General features: G+C 36.2%; 1 protein-coding gene across 1 annotated transcript in view; it reads left to right on the plus strand.

Moving 5' to 3' along the window:
* Positions 1–464: 464 nt before the first annotated feature.
* ADAM7 (ADAM metallopeptidase domain 7) overlaps positions 465–17,773 on the plus strand; it is a gene marked incomplete at both ends in the record, with an annotated part of 46,907 nt that continues 29,598 nt past the window's right edge. The window contains 8 exon segments of the mRNA XM_084883875.1: positions 465–482; positions 3,063–3,129; positions 6,306–6,409; positions 10,019–10,095; positions 11,834–11,912; positions 13,282–13,358; positions 15,700–15,877; positions 17,084–17,137. Of these exon segments, the coding sequence (XP_084740001.1) occupies positions 465–482; positions 3,063–3,129; positions 6,306–6,409; positions 10,019–10,095; positions 11,834–11,912; positions 13,282–13,358; positions 15,700–15,877; positions 17,084–17,137 (654 nt within the window).

Here is a 17,773-nt window from a genome sequence, read left to right on the forward strand (position 1 = left end):
GTGGAAGTGGTGAAGATGAAAGGTTAGATTCTGGGTCTATTCTGAAGGAAAAATCCACAATATCTCCTGACAGCTTGTGTGGGAGTGGGAGAGAAAGAGAGTGCCAGGACCACCCCCTGATCTTTGGCTTCAGTAGCTATACCGATGGACAGTATTGTCATTTCCTGAGATGAGCAAGACATTTGGAGGGACAGTTTTAAGGATGAAGATCGGGAGTTTTGTTTCTGTATATATTTAATTTGTGATGCCCACCAGACATCAAAATGAAAATGCTAAGTAGACAACTGAAGGGGGAAAAATATTTCTGGGACCTATGAATTTGGCAATCAACAGCATAACAGTCATTTTTGAATCACATGCTATGGTAAGATCTCCAAGGGAATAAGTATAGACTGAAAAGAGAGTAAGTTCAAAGAATGAGACCTGGGCCCTCTGCTGTTTACAGGCCTATAAAATGAGGAGAAATGAGTGAAGAACTTCAAGTAAGAAGGAGCAGCTAATGAAAGAGAAACAGTAGGGCTGGAAGTCAAGTAAGAAACATGTATCTAAAAAGCCAGGGTCAAATAACAAGTCAAACATGGCAGAGAAATAAAATCAGGACTAAGAATTAAGCATTGAATTAAAAATCTACAGAGGGTCGTGACCTTGATGAGTAATTTCAGTAAAGAGATGGGGAGAAAAGAGATTGTCTCTTGTTTGTGACTGGAGTGGATTAAAGAGAGAATAAAGCACTAGGGTCAGAGACTATAGATAACTCTTGGAGAGGACCTTGTTATAAAGGAACCACAGAAATATTGTGGTTGCTGAATGGGCATGCAGGGTCAAGAGAGTTACTATAATTTGGTTAACGATGAAGAAAATTACAGCTTGTTGAAGGGTGCAGAGAAGGGGTGACATAATTGTATGAATAGAATTAAAAATTCTATCACCTTGGCCCTACTTATCCAATAAGGGAAAATCTAATTAGGTTGCATTTTATTTGATATTCTGACACCATTTGACTTTAAGTCAATCTTGTTTAAACCATTTTGACCTTATAAAATTTAGTGTATTTCATAAAGATCTTATGAAAAAGTTAAGTTGAAGGTGGAAAATAATGTCAGTCATTCAACAACATTGAGAGAGATATATGAGTTATGAATGTTTCATTATCACACTTAACCTGCACAGGATTCTTATGTACAAAGTACTATTTTAGTTTTCCATGAGGAAATAAAAACTCTAGGAATATTAAGTAATTTGTTCAATGTCACTAGCTAAGTCATAGGATTATCAGAATTAAGAGGTAAAATTTATATACACTCTTTTTACTCTGGGTCTGCCATTCCCCAGAAATAACTTTGTCCATTTGGGTGGCAGAGTGAGTTGATCTTTTATGACACTTTTATTTATTGCATGACATTTACTGTGCATATTAATAGACAAATCTGTGGTTAGAAATGCAAAGTATGATGGGGATAAAAGCTCCAGATCAATGAGGAAGGTCTTAGAAAAGGGGAAGAAATCAGTAAAAGCAAGACAACATAACATCCTGGTGTTAAAATTATGTCCTTGAGGATCAAATAGTTTAAAAGTCCTAACTTATAAATAAGACTCAGGGACCCAGAAAATAAATAATTTGCCAGAGGAGGCAGAATTAATCACAGGAGAACAGAGAGTTCCTGACTCTGAATTGAATGTTCTCTTCAATGCACCTACAGCATAATTCATGGGTTGAATTTAGCTTCCACAAAGAGAATTACAAGTTCCCGTTGATTAATATGGTTTTGGAGTGCATTATAATGATATTTCTTTTAAAATCAAATAGAAAAATGCTAATTTCTTGTTTCTATGTGAAGCTTTAGTTTGAGTAAGATATTATATTATTGTTCATCTTCTTTATTTACTTGAATTTATCTCCTTTTTTCTTCATGTTTCTCTTTACAAAGGTGGTATAAAGATAAGCATTTTGGGTCTGTAGAGTGGGCTGCTTCTTATTTCTGATTTAGATCATCTCTGTCATTTGCCATCCTTCCTATGCTTTCACAGTTGTGGGGTTGCTTGCCAAGTTGCACTAGACAAAGAGAGAGAGCAGAATTGAAGGAAAAAAGGGGAGGAGAGAGCTCAGGAGGGCAAGCCCCAGGGCAGTGGTCTGCAAACTCATTAGTCAACAGTGTCAAATATTGACAGTACAAAAACTGAAATTTCTTTTGAAAGCCAAATTTTTTAAACTTAAACTATATAGGTAGGTACATTGTTATTAACTTAGTTAGGCTACAAACTGGCCTTTAATAAAGACTCAAGGGGCCCAAGAGCTGCATGTGGCTTGCAAGCCTCAGTTTGCAGACCACTGCCCTAGGGGTATCTGGATTGTGAGATAGATAAAAGGGGTCACAAGCTCTGCCTATGGGCCTCCAAGAAAAATACTCTGATTGATTATTATGTAAAGAACCTATCCTGGTGCCAACAAGTAATGAATTTGAGAATCTACAACCTCAAAGGAAACCAAGATGGGAATAGATTAGCATCTTATGAGAGGTTGCTTCATTGATTTGCAGCAGAGAAATAAGGAAACAAAACATCTCCATACTCATGTAAACTTTATGATCTGCAGTGGTGAACATAAAATACAATATACTGCTGGTGTGTTATAGAATTGTATACCTGAAACCTATATAATTTATTAACCAATGTCACTCAAATAAATTCAGCAAAAATTAAATTTAAAATTTTTTATTTTTTTATTTTTTTATTTTTATTTTTATTTTTTTAAATATATTTTATTGATTTTGTACAGAGAGGAAGGGAGAGAGATAGAGAGTTAGAAACATCGATGAGAGTCATCGATCAGCTGCCTCTTGCACACCCCCTACTGGGGATCTGCCCGCAACCAAGGTACATGCCCTTGACCGGAATTGAACCAGGGACCCTTCAGTCCCCAAGCCGATGCTCTATCCATTGAGCCAAACTGGTCCCGGCTAAATTTAAAAATTTTTAAATGTCTGACATTCAGACTCAGAGAGCCCCTTTGATATAGAAATCTGTTTCAGGCTTCATTGTTGTTGTTTTGTTTTTTTCCCTAGGAAGTTAAATGTAATATTTCAAAGGAAATGGTTTGGTCAACGGTGCCAAATATTGCTGAGAGGGCAAGTAAGATGAGGAACCAAAATATCCATCAGATGTAACAATTGTGAATTCCTTGGAGATAGGCAGCTATATCAGTACAATCATAAAGGCAAATGCCTGAGTTTAATGTGTTAGGATGAACTGTAGATAAGAAAGTTACTAAAAGTTATATAAACTCTGTGAGAAGTGTAGCTGAAAAAGGAATTAAAAAAGATAATGGTAGGTGCTTATAGAATATAGGATTGACAGTAGGATATTTTGAAAGGGAAAGACGAGCTTATTTAAACTTATCAAAGTTTTCAAATGTCATAGACTGGCTATGTTTTTGGGATTACTATAAGGATAATCAATAATGTGAAACAGGATAGAATCACACACACAGATAAAGAATTGTATTGGCAAATGAATATCTCTTCTAATATAATAAAAGAACACAGACATATAGTTTTGCACAGGTCCTTTACACATTTACCTATTAATGATTGTTGGTGTGTTTTGTTTTGTTTTTTTCATTGATTTGAAGAAGTTCTATATTATAGGATCATTTACCCTCAATTTTTATTATATACTAGAGGCCTGGTGCATGAAATTCATGCCCATTTAGGGTCCCTAGGTCTGGCTGGCAATCAGGGTCGATTGGGGCCTTCTGGCTGCCAGCCAGGGCCTTCCTTCATTCCATGCTGCCCTCTTGTGGTCAGTGCACGTCACAGCAAGCAATCAAACTCCTGGTCTCCTGGTTGAACACCCGAGGAGACACTTTGCATATTAGCTTTTTATATATATACTAGAGGCCTGGTGCATGAACTCAAGGAGTAGGTACCTCAGTCCAGTCTGTGCTCTCTTGCATTCTGGGACCCCTCGCTCTGTACTGCCCCATACAGTGGAGGTGCCAGCCATTTGCCCAGCGTCTGACTGAGCAGTGCTCCCCTTGTGGGAGCATACTAACCACCAGGGGGCAGCTCCTGCATTAATCATATACCCCCTTGTGGTCAGTGCACGTCACAGTGACCAGTCATTCTGCCGTTCAGTTGAATTGCATATTAGGATTTTTATAGGATATAGATGTTGCATGCATTTATAGAGTTTTGTCTGTCTTTTAGTTTTAATTAATTTGAAATTGATAGCATAAATAAGTTTTCATGAGTAAGTTTAGAGGAAGGTGGTCAAAAGGTATAGTAATAAGATAAATAAGGAATGTAACCGCCACTTACAGATAAGGATAGCATAGTGACTGTAGTAAACACTCCTGTGTAATATATAGAAAAGTTGTTAAAGAATATGAGATAATGGTGTTAATTAAACTTATTATAGCAATCATTTCACAATATATTTAAGTTAAATCATTATGTTGTACACCCTAAACAGAATTGTATATCAATTACATCTCAATAAAACTGGAAGAAAGAAAAAAAAAGATAGTCCTGGCAAATGTGGCTCAATTGGGTGAGTATTGTCCCATACACCAAAAGGTTTCTGGTTCAATTTCCCAGTCAGGACATATGCCCAAGTTATGGGCTTGATTCCCACTAAAGGGCATGCAGTAACAACCAACTTATAGTTCCTCTCTCTCTCTCTTCCCCTCCCTCTTCCTCTCCCTCTCTCTCTCTAAAAATCGATAAAGATATATTTTAAAAAATATATAGTTATTTTCCCTTATCCCCCTGTTGCCCCCAATAACCCCCTGGGTTCTTTTATCAGAGTGGAAGTAAAATAAAGATTACTAACTTGTGTTTCATACAGCATTCAAAAGGCCATTATTTAGCTAGAAAGTTCTCAATATTTCTATCGATTTTGTTATATCAAATTTTTCTTTAGAGTTTTTGCATGTGACATTTTGAATAGAAAGAACTTCTTTGATCAAAGTATATATAACATTCTTCAATCATTTTTTTTTCCTGAGGCGTACATGAATATATTTTTTTGAATTTTTAGTACACTAGGAATCATTTACAGTAGACGTGAGGTAGGGATCTCTGCCCAGCCCACCTGCACCACCAGCACAGAGGTTGCCTTTAATTAGTACATGCTGTCCAACCTTCAGGTTTTAGCCTCAAGCACCTTACAAATTGTATAATGTGGGTCAAGTAACACTTCCTGGAACTGGATCAAAACTGTCTAACTACCTTTTAGACCCTGCATCCTTGCTGTGGGAGCGAGGACAAAGAACTGTGCACATTTTCCTCAAGCACATGCATCCCTCTTCAACCAGAGTCATTCAGAATGCTTCCTGGGAGTTTAATTTTCATGATTTTATTCACTTCTCAGTTTAAAGGTATGTCTTAATCCTTTCATCAGGGTTTTCTTATTGTACAATGTGATAATGTCTCTTTAATCACAATGTTTAAGTGCAAATGATAAAAACAGTAATATCCCTTGATGGTTTTGCTGGGGACACAGCATAGGTTTTGGACTACATTAGAGCTAATCTTGAGATTCTATGATTCTATGAAATGCCATGTCGCTCTTAAATACCCTGAGTTACGGGGGCAAGGAGGCAGGGGTGAGTGAATATTTGTAATGCAGCAGACACTGTGCTAACCAGGAGCCACTTTGTATATGATCATGTTTAAACCTTTATATTATCATCTCCACTTGCAGATAAGGAAATCAAAGAGATTAAATGTGCTACTCATAGTCATAATGATAATAAGCTGGTAAAACTTTGATTGAAATAAAAAAGCAGATTCCAAAGTCCTGTGCTCTTTTCTCCACATGGGTCTTGGTGTGACGACTACCAATGAGACAGGAAATGTGTAGATTCTGTTTAACACCGATTGAAGAGTATCTAAAACCTTTAACGAGGGAAGCCTTCTATTTAGCTTCTTGAGTTAGGACTTCAAATGCTACTGTCCCGGGGAGATATAAACAATGATTTGCACTGAAACTGTCCATTCTAGGGGAGGCTTTGACAGGTGGCAGAATCAAGAGACAGGCATGAGGAGAATCAGATGACAAAGTAGAACTAGGTTAAAAGATGGAAGACACCGAAGCACCCTGATTTCTTTGCCCCCTTTCCAATTTTACTTACATTTTTCTACTTTGGAAATATCTCTCTCAATTTCCTTCCTTGCTATCTTACAGTGATGTTGTACATGGCTGCTAATTGGGAGCAAGTGAACTCTATGAGAGTAATTCTGTTATCCAGTCACCGTGGGTGCATGTTAATGCCACATGTATTTTCCCTTTATGCTTCCTTTTAGAAAAGGCAGTCCTTACAGTAGAGGGCCAAGAGCTGGTTTATCCTAAAAGACTTCCTCTGGTACAGAAGCGAGATGTTTGGCACACTCATGATTATGACCTACAGGTATAGATTTTTGAAGTAATAAATAAAATGTATTGCTTTTACAGGTATGTGGAAAGCAACCTCAGTTTCTAATTAGAAGCAAACAAGAGAAGAGAAAAGTCTCAGTTCTTCTCAGGACTCCCAATCAGTTTACGGCCTGTGCCTGGGTGGGTGGGATATGGAGGATAAGAGGAAAGAAGCCCTGGACAGATTGGGAAACAAGAAGGAGTCAAGCTCAGATTTTAGGGGGTTGCATTAAACATTTTTCAGTCTATGTGAGGAGCTCCACTACCTGCTCTCCAGGCTGACTTAAGGCAACCTCACTTATTCTGAGCTGGCTCCCATGAACAGGGATTTGATTTGCAGGCTTATTTGCCTGACAGACTCTGCGGCAGAGTTGGACAACTTTGACAGCAACAGAAAGGCCTACGTGGCCCATTGGCTAGAAGGGTGGTTTATTCAGGTGTTAAAATTAAAAAGTTACCATTTTATTTTTATAAGTAATAAATGTTTACTTATGTAGAAATTGTATAATACACATCATGGGTGCAAACCTTAACATGAAGTTATTTTCAATTCCCAATATTGTAAAAGACATTCAATGTTGGCCCTTAGATTTTTATTACCAGGCATTTTGAGCCTTAGGTTTTTAATTTGCCCACAGAGAATACTGACTGTCACTTTGACCTAACACTTCCTTTTTTAAAATTTCTTTATTGATTAAGGCATTACATATGTGTCATTATCCCCCCTATTACTTTCCCAAACCCCCACTTATGTCCTCACCCCCCTGGTGCCTGTGTCCATTGGTGAGGCTTATATGCATGCATACAAGTCCTTTGGTTGATCTCTTCCCCTTGCCCCCACCCTCCCCTACCTTTCTGCTGAGGTTTGGTGTACTGATCAATGCTTCTGTCTCTGGATCTGGTTTTGTTCATCAGTTTATGTTGTTCATTATATTCCGTAAATGAGTTAGATCATGTGGTAGTTGAACATTATGCTAAGTGAGCTAAGCCAGTCAGAGAAGATAACTTTCACATGACCTAACACTTCTTGAGAGGGCAAACCTTTCCCAGTGCACTGCCTTTTCTTCCCTCCACCATTAGAAGAGCCAGCCTTCCAGGTTTCCACTTATTAGGTCTCTCAGTCAGAATTAAGGCACATTTTAATGTTCCAAATGATACTATTGAGGCCTCTTTAGTGATGGCTTGAGATGATGAAAAAAGCAACTATTTGGAAACAATGTCTACTCTAAACATTTTCGTTTGATAACCTCCTTACAAATAGATTTGTCTTGAACTCCAAGCCTTTCCTCACCTTCTCTTAACTCAGTGGTCGGCAAACTGCAGCTCTTTGGCCCCTTGAGTGTGGGTCTTCCACAAAATAGCACGGCCTGGGCAAGTCTATTTTGAAGAAGTGGCGTTAGAAGTTTAAGTTTAAAAAATTTGGCTCTCAAAAAGAAATTTCAATCGTTGTCCTGTTGATATTTGGCTCTGTTGACTAATGAGTTTGCCAACCACTGTCTTAACTGGTTGATTATTAGCACCCAGCTAAGAGGGCAAAACAAGCTTTCTACCACCCATTGTGTAAAAGCTGGTGGGCTCTTCTGGCTTCTGATAAGACTTAATCAATACTGATATTAAAAGTCCCACAGTGAATATGCAAGTTGAGCCAGAACTGAGGCAGGAAATACACAAGATGAGTTTGGAGCACCTGTATCAGGAAGTAAGGAAGTTCTCAAACAGACAACCTCTACCCACCATGAGGAGAGATGTTAAAAGAACATAGGAGCCAACTGAAATCACTCGCGATGGCCAAAGAAGAAACAGTAAATTGAACAAAACAATATGTGACAGTTTTGGACCCTAGCATAAAGTAAATGTCTATGAAACCATGTTGATATAAATATGTGGTTTGATAAGTCAATAAATATGAGACTAGACATCACAGAAGAACAAAATATTGATGTAGATATCTCCTCCCCCCGACCTTCCCAGCCATCTCCTTACCCTTTAAGCTTGGGCTGTGCCTCATGACTTCCTTCAAAGAGTGGACTAGAGAAGGGGGGAAATATCCCTTTACAGTGGAGAAAGCTGTCAGATGCTACCTCAGCCAGGTGACCAGTGTTAACGTCAGCAGGGATGTCATGTTGATAGTATGTACTCTTGCTATGATGTGATGGAAATGACACTTTATTTGTTTTTCTCCCAAATCTCTATACACATTGTAAAAACCTAAATTGAGAGACAGCCTGCAAAATACCTGACCAGTATTCTTCAAAACTGTTGAAGTCATCCAAAATAGAGCAAGTCTGAGAAACTGTTATTATCTAGAGTAGGGGTGTCAAATTCAATCAGAGAAGGGGCCAAAATCTAAAATCCAGCCTAAATCGCGGGCCGAATGGTTTACTGAACAGTCATAAACTGACAATGTCATAAACTGACAGCGGAGTGCAGTGATGACAGCGCAGTGCGGGCCACATTGCAAGGCCTGGCGGGCTGGATTTGGCCCGCGGGCCTTGTGTTTGACATATGTGATCTAGAGGAACTTAAGGAGACATGGCAATAAAATGCAATATGGTGTTCTAAGTGAGATCTTAAGGCCACAGAAGGACAGTAGACAAAAATGAAGGAAATCTGGTTAAGTGTAAATGTTGATTGTAAAATCCATTTTAGTTCATCAGTAGCGACAAATGCACCATAATAACATTAAGGAAAACCTGAGTTGTGGAGTACATGAGAATTCTCTATATTGTCTTGCCAATTTTCTCTAAATCTAAAATGATTCTAAAATAAAACTGAATTTAAAACATAAATATAAATACATAAAATTATAAAATAAAAAATAAAGTTAACTATCCTGTTCATTAAAACTATTAATGACAAGATTAAAAATAACTTTATCACATCTGACATATAAAAATTGTTCCTCAATATTCGCTAATATAAAATTTATATTCATTCACATTTCAAAATGTCCTGATATACCATCCTGTTATACACACAAACACACACACACACCTACACATCTATGCATAAAGGTCATCTTATTTTAAAATGGGATTTAACTCTCATTTAATTGAGTATCTGTTTCTTGCTTGCCCACTAACAATACTGTGTTATTACAATAAAATGCTAATTTTATGTTACACTTGCAATAAAAAAAAGTCCTAATGATGCACACCTCACCTTTAACAAACACAAACTCCCCTCTCCCTCCCTCAAAGTTGCCTCTCGTCAGAAGATCCTCCTCTTAGTAGTGGCACAGCAAAACTAAACCAGAAACTGGAGGTAGTTCTTAACTTCTCTCTTCAGCCTCCCCTTCTATCACCTAGCCTTGTAGACTCTATAATGTAAATGTCTTTCAAAATTATCTACTGTTCCTTATTCTTGCTGCCACTTCCCTGCACAGTCGGTATTACAGCAACAGCCTTTAAATGTTTCTCTTTTTTTTAACTTTAAAGTAAAATCCTGCGTATATTAACTTCCTTATAAATTCAGCTTTATTCATATTTACCATTTTGCCTGAAAGGAGAGCTGAACTCTGAGTAGACTACCCACCCCATTACCCACCCTCAGCCCACACTGAAGGAGTACATATTTAGTTCACATTATGGATATTGTTTTTCAGGAAACTTATGACAATGAACTGTTATATGAAATAAGTCTAAGTAGGAAAACCTTTATACTTCACCTTTTAAGATCAAGGTAAGTTCTATTATGATTTAATAACATAGATTTATTAGTCTATAGTATTAACCATTTTTGTAAAAACTTGCAGTGAACTTACATCATTTTCATCTGTACATAATCTGAATTTATACCCTCCTAATGTAAGCCTACATCATTTCAACAGCCTAACAATTATAGACACTGCTCTCCTGTTTCTAATTGACTCCCTGTTTGGGATACAGGAGTGCTTTGAGCTCTACATACTCTAAGAATTACTTTCACAAATACTTTGTGAATCAGTGGAACAAAGGAAATTTGAAAACCATGGTTCTTAATGGAATTTTATATAAAATAGATATCAAAGCAAGTTCTGTTTGCACATGGAGCAAAATTGAAAGAATTTTATAGTGAACATTTATAAACCCATTAATATATACAGACTAGTAGCCCTGTGCACCAATCTGTTCACCAGTAGCTCATCAGTAGCTCGCTGCTGCCCTCCAGTAGCTCTCCACCTTCTGCCCCACCCTCCTGTAGCTCCCCCAGCCACTCCTCCTCCCTACCCCCTTCATAGTTTGCTGCCCTACCTCCTGCTTGTAGCCAGTAGCTTGCTGCCACCTTCCTGTAGCTCTTCCTGCTGCCCTGCCCTCCTGTAACTCCCTCTGCCCGCCTCCGCCCCCCCCCACCCTCCATAGCTTGCTGCCCTGCCTTCTCCAGTAGCTCTCTGCTGCCCCCTTGTAGCTCGCTGCCCCACCCTCCTGATGACCTGTGATCTGGTTATTGCGCAGCACTTGATCATTATGCTTCACAGGGTAATGACCATTTGCATATTACATCTTTTTTATATAAGATCCTCATAATCCCATCAAGTTAGACATATACACAAATATTCATTAATATTTTACTATGCATGTTCATATCATAATTCCTTTATCTATTTACACATCCATTCACCTTTCATTGTTTTTATCCATTTCAAATTATATTGTATAAAAACTTCAATAAAATCCTTCCTAAAAAAACAAACATATCATTAGGGTTGGCAGGTTTTTCTTTTGATGTTAAAATTTTTTTTATAATGAAATGCACAAACCTGAGTATACATTCATTAAATTTTGACAAATGCACATAGCTATGTTACCTAAACTCCTATTAAAATAAACTAGAAAGTTTTGTTTTACCTGAAATGGTCTTTATTTTCTCTTCATTCTCAAAGATCATTTTTTTGTGGATATAAAATTATGTGTTGACAGAGTTTTAGCAAATGTTATAGACATATTCTCCTCTCCTGTGACGTCTATAGTCTCGCATGAGATTTTTGCAATAATTTTGATTCCTAAAGCAAGCAATTTTTACCAAGATAATATTTTCTCCAGGTTCTTTTCAAGGTGCCACTTTGCTAAAACTGCCAGAATATTTTTCTGTTTCTTCTACAGTCTTTAGCAACCCATGAAATCCGGGTAGAAAGTTGCTCCACAGGAGTGGGATTAGTTTTGCTTCTTGCTTTTAGCCTAAGAGCAGTTCCTGAGATTTGACAGCAGTCTGGAGGCTTCTGGATCACATAATTGGTTTTATCTATCCTGTTTCCCCGAAAATAAGACAGTGTCTTATATTAATTTTTTTCTCCCAAAGTTGCGCTAGGTCTTATTTTCAGGGGATGTCTTATCTTTCCATGCTCTAGGTCTTATTTTCGGAGGATGTCTTATTTTCGGGGAAACACGGATGCACTGTCAAAAATGAGTAAACTTGGGCACTTCTCTGTCTTCTTTTCCAGGGAGTTCCTAGCCTCAAATTACAGTGAAACATACTACTCCCCAAAAGGAGAGGAAATCACCAGCCATCCTGGAGTTAAGGTATTTTACCACACTTTCCTACATCTCTTCTCTGAGACTCTTTTTTTCCTCCTGAAATTTTGCAGACCAATCCTAGCTTTACAAGCAGTTTCAGAAAGACTACTGTCGCTGAATGATCCTAGAGTACAAAGCCCTTTGAACGCTAAAAGTCTAATAAGCAAATAAATATTTTTTTTAAATTAATGTATTCTTCTTTACCAAACTGACTTCTTCTATGAACCCAAAAATTCTGGAGGAAGGATAAAACTGGACACCAAAGGAGTATAGGGCAGCCTGATTAGACTGTAATCAAGTTAAATGGATAAAACCTAAATAATAAATGAAATGATTTTTAAATCCCCCATCTATAATAATTGACCTTTAATGAGTCACACATTTAATGAACCCTTGTCCCCCATTCTTCTTATGCACCCAACACTGAGGGTTCACCTTTATTTTCCAAATAAATCTTTGTGCATTTATTACTAGTATTTCAATGGAAACAGGTTCTATTTTTATAACTTTATTCACCTTTCCAGAACATGCCCTCTGCAGACTTCTAACCAAGGAGAGCATTATTCTCTTACCAAAGATATACTTTTAAAATCAATTTTCTCTATTTAAGGTAGCTTCCAACTATGAAATCGAAGTCATTATGTAATCTATGTGAAGTAGAACAGGAAGAAAACAGGGGACATTCTTTCATGCAGGGAGTGGTTGTTTGCCTGCAAGGGTCTGAGGTTCCTGGAGGAACATGGAAAGTGTCACATGTAGGTAGGAGTCACACAGATGGAAATGATGGAAGGTTATTCCTGTTGGACTCACCACGGGCAGAGCTTCAAGTAGGAAGTCACAAAGATACCAACTTGGTTGAAGCAGGAGAGGAAGGCATAAAGGAACCTGGTTGGAGAGTGAGACCTAATTTCAATGGTCATCAAAAACTTACACTTGATTTCATAGGCAACTCAACTGAGGAAAAATTATAATAACACAGGAGGATTAGTTTGGTAGATATTTTAGGATGGTTTAAAGTAGTAATATTATAGAAAGTAATCATGCAATTAAAATAAAAGATTCTAAAGTAGTTTCAAAAATTTTCAAGTGAAATAACACGTTAATTGAATGCATGAGTGAATATAAATGTTAATTTGTGAGGATGAAATACTGATATACTGTGAACGTATTATATGTAGCAATTTTATTTAGAAATACATATCAATACAGGGCGAGGTAAAAGTAGGTTTATAGGCATTCCTATGGAAAATAATACAGTAATTAATAAATAGTAATATAAGAATAAACTCTATGTTTCTTATATTTTCAACTATAAACCTACTTTTGCCCCACCCTCTATATGTACTTATATCATTATCCTCTTCATTTATTTTAGGATCACTGTTTTTACCAAGGATCCATTATACATGAATATGATTCTTCTGCCAGTATCAGCACATGTAACGGCCTCAGGTAATGCACAGTATCTTTCTATTTTGTTTATGATTTTTTTTCTCTGGATTTAAAAAAGAAAATTAACTTCTCATTTTTTCCCCAATTCTGGTAAATAAAAAAAGCTACTATATATTTTCAACATGAATATCCACTTCAGCCCATTGCTTATGTTCCTTTTTTATTTTAAAAGAGAGAGAGAGAGAGAGAGAGAGAGAGAGAGAGAGAGAGAGAGAGAGAGAGAGAGATGTCTAATGGCAGCCCTAAGCAAGATAAGTATTCTAGCATATGATCAAGAGATTCAGTGTTTGAATACTATTGGAAATTTCATGTTCTATATCAGGATACTGAAATCAGAGACTTGCTCCTGAACATTTTTTTTGCCAGTGGTAGAATTAAGTCCAAACCAGGTCTCTCAACTTCTAGTCATGTGAATTCCACACACACATCAGCACTTCAAGTGTTTTCGGTCCCTAGAAAGCAAAATGTCAGAAGCAAAACCTGTAGCGGTTCTCTGTAGATCTTTAACTCTACAAAGGAGAAAGACATGGAGAGGCAAAAGGTAGAACAAGAAACTTCTGTCTCTTTTGCTTTGGCGTTTACTTGAGTAGTGCCCAGCATTTTCAAATATGAAAACCCCTTTAATAACAAATTCATCACATAATAGCGTTTGGACTTTAACATATATTCTACAATTAATGCATGGTGGTCATAAAAATTCATAGCATTTTTGCAAGAATTCTGAGACTTTCCAGGGATCTATAGCCACAGGTGGGAATTGTTACTCTAATACTTGAAATTAGAGATTGGACTGTTAAAGCTTCTGAAAAACCCAGATGAGCTGACTCTTACAAAAAGGTATGAATTCAAAGACCACAGATTATCTCATATTTTTATCACTCAAAATAGCTGCAGTCTCATGGGACTTTGCCTTTATAGTTCTCCTTTCTTAAAAGGCAACATCAGAAAAAATAAATAAATGGAACTAATCAAACTGAAAAGGTGTTGCACAACAAAGGAAACCATCAACAAAATGAAAAAGAAACTCACTCTGTGGGAGAACATACTCACTAGTACATCTGATAAGAGGTTAATATCCAAAATTTATTTAAAAATGTATAAAATTGAATACCAACAAAGCAATCCAATTACAAAATGGGCAAAGGATCTGAATAGACACTTCTCCAAAGAGGTTATACAGATGGCTAATAGACATATGAAAAATACTTAACAGCACTAATCATGAGAGAGATGCAAGTTAAACCATAATGATATATCACTTCACACCTGGCAGAATGGCTATGATCAATAAATCAACAAAAACAAGTGTTGGCAAGGATGTGGAGAAAAGAGAATCCTTGTGTACTCTTGGTGAGAATGCAGATTGATGCAACCATTGTGAAAAACAGTATAGAATAACTTCAAAATTCAATTGACTTATGATCCAGCAATTCTACCTCTGGGAACACAACCAAAGAGACCCAAAAACACTTATTCAAAAGAATATATGCACCCTATGTTCATTGCAGCCTTATTTATAACTAGTGGCTTGGTGCATGGATTCATGCACATTGTAAGGAAATTAATTAGAAGGAATATTTTAATATTGCTGACAGATCAAAACACACACATTTGATTAGCTCCAGAGAGACCTCTATATGTACCACAAATGCATGAGTTAAGGTTTGTTTTTAAATTGTCAGTGCATATTGGTCAGACAGTTGGTCACTTAATATTTTATATATATAGATAGCCGAGATCTGGAAGCAGTCCAAGTATCTATCAGTATATGAGTGGATAAAAGAGTTATGGTACATTTGCACAATGGAAGACTATTTGGCCATAAAAAGGAAGAAAATTTTACCCTTTAGCAACATCATGGATGGACCTGGAGAACATTATGCTAAGTGACATAAACCAGTCAGAGAAAGACAAGTGCCATATCATTTCCCTCAAATGTGGAATTTAATAAACAAATTGAACCAATAAGCAAAATAGAGACAGACTCATAGATAGAGCGCAAACAGATAGCTCTGGGAGTGCTGGGGGAAGTGGAGGGATTAAGCAAAACAGAGAAAGAACTCATGGACATGGACAGCAATGTGGTGACTGTGGGGGTGGTGGGTGGAGTTGGAAGAGGGTATATGGGGGATAAATGGTGATGTGGAAAGAAATAAAATAAAAGGGAGTGGGAAAAAGTACTTATGTTAAATTTGAAAATAAATCCAAATTAGGGAGGATTTATAAAATAGATAATAAAAAATTTAAAAGACAGCATCAATAAATATGGAATAGAGTAGTTTTGTATAGTAAGGTAATAATAAAAATTCTTAATTATGCATTGTGTTCTCAATTTCCACAGGGGATTCTTCAGGGTATATGACCAAAGGTACCTTATTGAACCAGTGAAATATTCAGATGAGGGAGAACATTTAGTATTCAACTATAACCCCAAAATTCAGTATGCTGCCAATTATTCTTGTGCAGAGCTTAATTTTAAAAGGACAACTGCTCCAAACAACAATTCTAAATCCATGGAAGTGAGTTTTTTATTTTTAAGTTATATTTTTCTCCATTCCTTTATGATCTCAAGAGAGAAATTCTGATCTCAACAAAGAAAGTATGAATACTATCTGCATCTATCTCTTTACTGTTTGAAATCTGAAATCTCAAGCACTTGTATTTGTTATCTATATGGAAAGTGATTGTAACATACAGTAAATCTCATTTTGTCCCATTGGTTTCAGGAAGGGGAATTTCTACAATGTGTGTATAGGTTTAGAGCATTTGAGCTACAAATGGCTAAAAAGAATGAAATTTACATTGTTTTGAAGCCTATCCTATATATTGTCTGCCCTTGTCTTCATTGACATTTTTGGGGAATTGATAAGCAAGATTCTCTCTCTTTAATTAGGTCAAATGTTCTAACTCTTAAGGACAATTAAGAGAATAATGAGTTCATTTTCTCTACAACCAATTTATATCTCCTTAAATTCCACTGGATGTTAGCCTTTAAGTTCCAAAATTGTTCATCTTCTTCCCATATTCTTAGTCCAATTAAATAAATCAATCAATAAAAGATTACTTAGTCCACATAAGAATGACTTAGTCAAGCTTTGAACAACATGTCCCTGATTTATACTCAGAGAATATACATGAACCTCAATGTATGCCATCAAAAACTGAAAACATAGAATTTCTTAGTATTGGTGTTTTATAAAAGATCTATAGTTAGCAACTTTTATACATGTCCTCTTGGAATTAGACTACTGAAATACAGATGATTTGGAGAGAGGAGCAAGAGTAAATGAAAAACAATCAGTTCTATTGGCCTGACTGTAGGCTAATAATTAGCTCTCTGTTAATTCTGAGCTTTATAGATGGATGCTTTTTGTAAAGGAGTTTTCTTAAGCATTTACTTTGTAAATAAAAAAAACTTAATGTTAAAAACTATATATATATTTTTTCATTTATAACTTATTTTATGTGAAAGACTTAACAAGGAACAAAAAGATAATCAAATATGGAATGCTATTTCAGGTTTATTACAATCTGATATACAGGGCCACATCTTTTAATAATATGGATTTTATTTAGATAACTTTCTAGAGTTATTAAATACACTTCTATACCTCACATTCTTGTATCAATAAAAATTAACAATTCTTACCTTACAAATGTTATCTTAAAATGTTAAAATAGGGAATATTAACTATACCTCATTAATTTTTTTTATAAACTTCCAGGTCACCCATTTAGAAAACTATGTTGAACTGTTTGTTGTTGCTGATAGTAACGTGGTAAGTTTTCAGATGAACATTGGCTCTTCATTCATCCTTATAAAATTAGATTTGTGATTCTAACAAATAAAAAGGTTTATTCAGAATTACATTCTGGGCTCAATATCTTTTTAGCTTCCCAGAACAGATTTTTATAAGAGACGATTGCATCCTTTAGTAGTACAGCAGACTGAGCCAAAAAAGAACTGCCCTCCCCATTACAAACATGAAAATGCTGAGCAACATGCAAAAAATGAAACTATATCTATACTCTGTAGTTCAGCTAAAACCAACCAAACAAAAATAACAGCAACAACAATAAAAACAAGAAATCTCCAAGTGCTAAAAATGAGGAAGAAAGCCTCAGAGTAGTAAATAAAACTTAAAGGCTTTGTGACTCACAATACGAAGACTAGTGCATGATACCCAGAGCCATAAAGGGCTGGCCCAGACCTATAAAGGGAAATAGAAAGGTTCTGTTCATTGAAAATGAAAAGAGAAAGAAAACATTCTGTCTACCTGTGGAAAAGGGCAGAGGAAATATAATGCATGGGAAAAGCAAAAAAAGAAAAAAAAATTAATGAATTAGTAAATTCTAGGCACTAATGTATAGATAGGATTATTGCATGTTAGTAAGAAAAAGTTAACTAATTTTTT

Source organism: Pipistrellus hanaki (genome assembly GCF_964339955.1).
Source record: "Pipistrellus hanaki genome assembly, chromosome: 5".
Taxonomy (NCBI): Eukaryota; Metazoa; Chordata; class Mammalia; order Chiroptera; family Vespertilionidae; genus Pipistrellus; species Pipistrellus hanaki.